General features: G+C 42.3%; 1 protein-coding gene across 1 annotated transcript; it reads left to right on the forward strand.

The window, feature by feature from the left end:
• Positions 1 to 233: 233 nt before the first annotated feature.
• LOC21396024 (AAA-ATPase At5g57480) lies at positions 234 to 2,259 on the forward strand. Its single transcript, XM_010095541.2, has one exon. The coding sequence runs from the start codon at positions 544 to 546 to the stop codon at positions 2,176 to 2,178; it is 1,635 nt and encodes a 544-aa protein (XP_010093843.1). The 5' UTR covers positions 234 to 543; the 3' UTR covers positions 2,179 to 2,259.
• Positions 2,260 to 3,583: the final 1,324 nt, after the last annotated feature.

A 3,583-nucleotide genomic window follows, 5' to 3' on the forward strand; every position in this document is an offset into this window, starting at 1 on the left:
TCATCTAAAATCTTGTTTCAAATCCCCCATGATAGTGTACAGGGAAAAAGCCCAACAAAAACCCCTGTAAATCACTCACATCCTTAACCGCAAACCCCAAAACAGAGGGACCCCATCTCTGATCTCTCCCAACCCAACTCTTTTTTTTTTTTTTTTTTTTTTTTTTTTTCTTTTTTGGATTTTCATTTTTTTTCCCCACCCCACCTTTCTTGTTTTCCTTGTACTTATATCCCCCTCCTTAGCCAACCAATCCCATCCATCTCAGAAGAAACACCCCCCACTTTCTTTTTTTTTGTTTTGTTTTGTTTCATTTTGTTTTATTTATTTTTCTGAATTTCTCCATTCATTCACTCTTCCCTTTATTCCTCCTCCTCTTCCCCCCCATCCACAAAAACTCCTCAAAACCCATCTCCCCTCTCTATAAATTCCCCAAAACCCATTTCTTAGAAACCCAAATCCTCAAACACTACAAAAAAAAAACCATTGTTTTTTGTCTTCTTTTCCTGAAACCATCAATTGTTGATAGAAAAAAGAAAAAAAAAAATGAAAGAGTATTGGACTTCTCTAGCTTCCTTACTAGGAGTTTTGGCCTTCTGCCAAACTCTCCTCCAAACCGTTTTCCCACCGGAGCTCCGTTTCGCTCTGGCCAAGCTCTTCAACAAAATCTCACACTGGTTCTCCTCCTACTGCTACTTCGACATAACGGAGATCGACGGCGTCAACACCAACGAGCTCTACAACGCCGTCCAGCTCTACCTCTCCTCCTCCGTCTCCACCTCCGTCAGCGGGTCCCACTCCCGCCTCAGCCTCACCCGCGCCGTCAACTCCTCCGCCGTCACCTTCGGCCTCTCCAACAACGACTCCATCCTCGACGTCTTTAACGGCGTCACCGTCGTCTGGGAACACGTCGTCACCCAACGCCAAACCCAAACCTTCTCATGGCGGCCATTACCGGAGGAGAAGCGAGGATTCACTCTCCGAATCAGGAAACGATACAAGTCTCTGATCCTCAACTCCTACCTCGACTTCATCATGGAAAGAGCCGGCGACATTCGTAGAAAAAACCAGGACCGTCATCTTTACACCAACTCCCGCGGGGGGTCCCTCGACTCGCGGGGACACCCGTGGGAGTCGGTGCCGTTCAAGCACCCGAGCACTTTCGAAACTCTGGCGATGGATCCGATCAAGAAAACGAAGCTGATGGAAGATCTCAACGATTTCGCCAATGGCGAGAAGTTTTATCAGAAGACCGGGAGAGCTTGGAAACGAGGATATCTTCTGTACGGACCTCCCGGGACCGGAAAATCGAGCATGATCGCGGCAATGGCGAATTATTTGGGGTATGACATATATGATTTGGAGCTTACTGAAGTTCATACTAATTCCGAGCTGCGGAAGCTTCTGATGAAAACGAGCTCGAAGTCGATCATCGTGATCGAGGACATCGATTGCTCGATCAATTTGACAAACAGGAAGAAAAACCACGGGCCTATGCATTCTCGCAATGTCAACTCTTCGAATTGCTACGATGCCGCTGCGGCGGCGGCCGAGCAAATGAGGGGCGAGGGCGACGGGAACGTTGGCGGGAACTCAATCACGCTGTCGGGGCTGCTGAATTTCACGGACGGGCTGTGGTCGTGCTGCGGGAGCGAGAGGATTTTCGTGTTCACGACCAACCACATTGAGAAGCTGGACCCGGCATTGCTGCGGAGCGGGAGAATGGACTTGCACATCTTCATGAGTTACTGCTCATTTCCGGCGTTGAAGATTTTGCTGAGGAATTACTTGGGGTGCAAGGCCGATGACTTGGACGGCGACGTCTTGAGGGACTTGGAAAGTGTGGTGGACGAGGCGGAGATGACGCCGGCCGATGTGAGCGAGGTTTTGATTAAGAATCGGCGCGATAGGGATCGGGCGGTGAGGGAATTGCTCGAGACGTTGAAGGTGAGAGCGGAAAAGAATAAGCGGAGGAAGAAGAGGAGTAAAAAGCAGAGCATGAGTGAGGAAGAGGAGGAGGAGGAGGAAGAGGAAGAGCAAGAGAAGAGGGCTTTGGAGAGTCCTAATGGTAAGGAAGGGTTTAGTTTTGGTGGGCAATTTGAGAAAAGTTGTGAGAAAGTAGAGAATGATCATGAAGAGGAAGAGGAAAAGGAAGAAGAAGAGGATAAGAAAGAGAAGTGAAAGAGTGAAATGAGTTTTTGTTTATTATTTAGTGTCATGTTTTGACAATCATAATATGATGTGTTTGATCTGTTCTTGATCTTTCTTCCTCTTTTGGAGATTTTAGAGCTTCAAAAAAAAAAAAAATTTTTTTAATCATGGGATTTGGGGGGTGATGGTTTTGGTGGGGGAAAAAGATGGTAAAAATCAAAATTTTCAACAAATGTTACGTTTGAGGATCAATCTGTCTTGCTAAGCCTCTTCAATAATGAGATGAGAGCTAATATATAGTATTATATATTGCTACATGGATAAGCTTATATTTGTTGCATGGGTTTCCCTTTTTGGCTTATTTTTCTTTTCATATAAAATAAACTAAGACGTTACTTTATTACAATAAAAATGAAGTAGATGTTTCAAATGTTCTGTTTCTCTCTTTGCTTTTCGGTGGGCGGAGTTGGAAACGAAAGAAAAGGCCGATTTGTGCTTTGTAGATCACAGATCTTCAATTTTTTATTTTTATTTTTTTGGGGTGGACAAAAAAGAAAAGGAATTAGGTTTAGTTAATAACCTAACAGTATAGTACATCCAAATTTTGACATGTTAGACGAATCTGTCTAGCCAACCTTTAATAACTAACGCTAATAAAATATATGGTACATGGATAAGCTTATTTTGTTGCATGTGGTTGAGTTGCCAAATGGGTTCTTTTTAAAATTAAGGTCTCGTTTACTTCGCGGATTTAAATTTTTTGAGATGTGATATTTTATGAGAGATTTTTATTGTAGTTGAAAAAGTTAGATGTGACATTTTTTAAGAGTTTTTTACTGTAAAAATCTAAAATTGAAAACTCAAATCGGTGAAATTAACGAGATCTAGTTTTTTTTTTTCCTTTTAAAAAAGTGTTTCTTCATACTTAAAATGGGAGTTATGTTTCCGATAATGTCCTTTGCGTATTGCTTACTATTGAGGGCTTTTAGTGGGGGACTTGTTTTGGGAAATACAAATTTTACAGCTCTTTGCTGGCTAATGGCTATGTTATGTGGGCTGCTTGTGGGATCACCTGGCATGCACATGGGAAGATTTGTGTGTGTTTGATGGAAGATGTTGGAAGCTTGGATCAAACAAAAATGTTGGGGTCTCACAAGTTCATTCCATTTTGTAGAGAAAATTATGAAGTGGTGTCCCTTGTGGCCAAAAAAGTATGAATATGTATGTCTATATTACACGTGATGTGTAAATAAAATAAAATAGATAAATGGATGGCTTAGGAAGGATGTCTTGAGCCAATGGGACCGTTGTCCCTAATTTGAATCATTTGTCTCTCCAAACTTGATGTTTGGTTTACTGTTTATAACATTAAAGGACAAATAAAAACAATCAATTAAGAGCCCGTTTAGTTCGATAATTCGAGTTGATATGTAAC

Source organism: Morus notabilis, unplaced genomic scaffold, assembly GCF_000414095.1.
Source record: "Morus notabilis unplaced genomic scaffold, ASM41409v2 Scaffold571, whole genome shotgun sequence".
Lineage (NCBI taxonomy): Eukaryota > Viridiplantae > Streptophyta > Magnoliopsida > Rosales > Moraceae > Morus > Morus notabilis.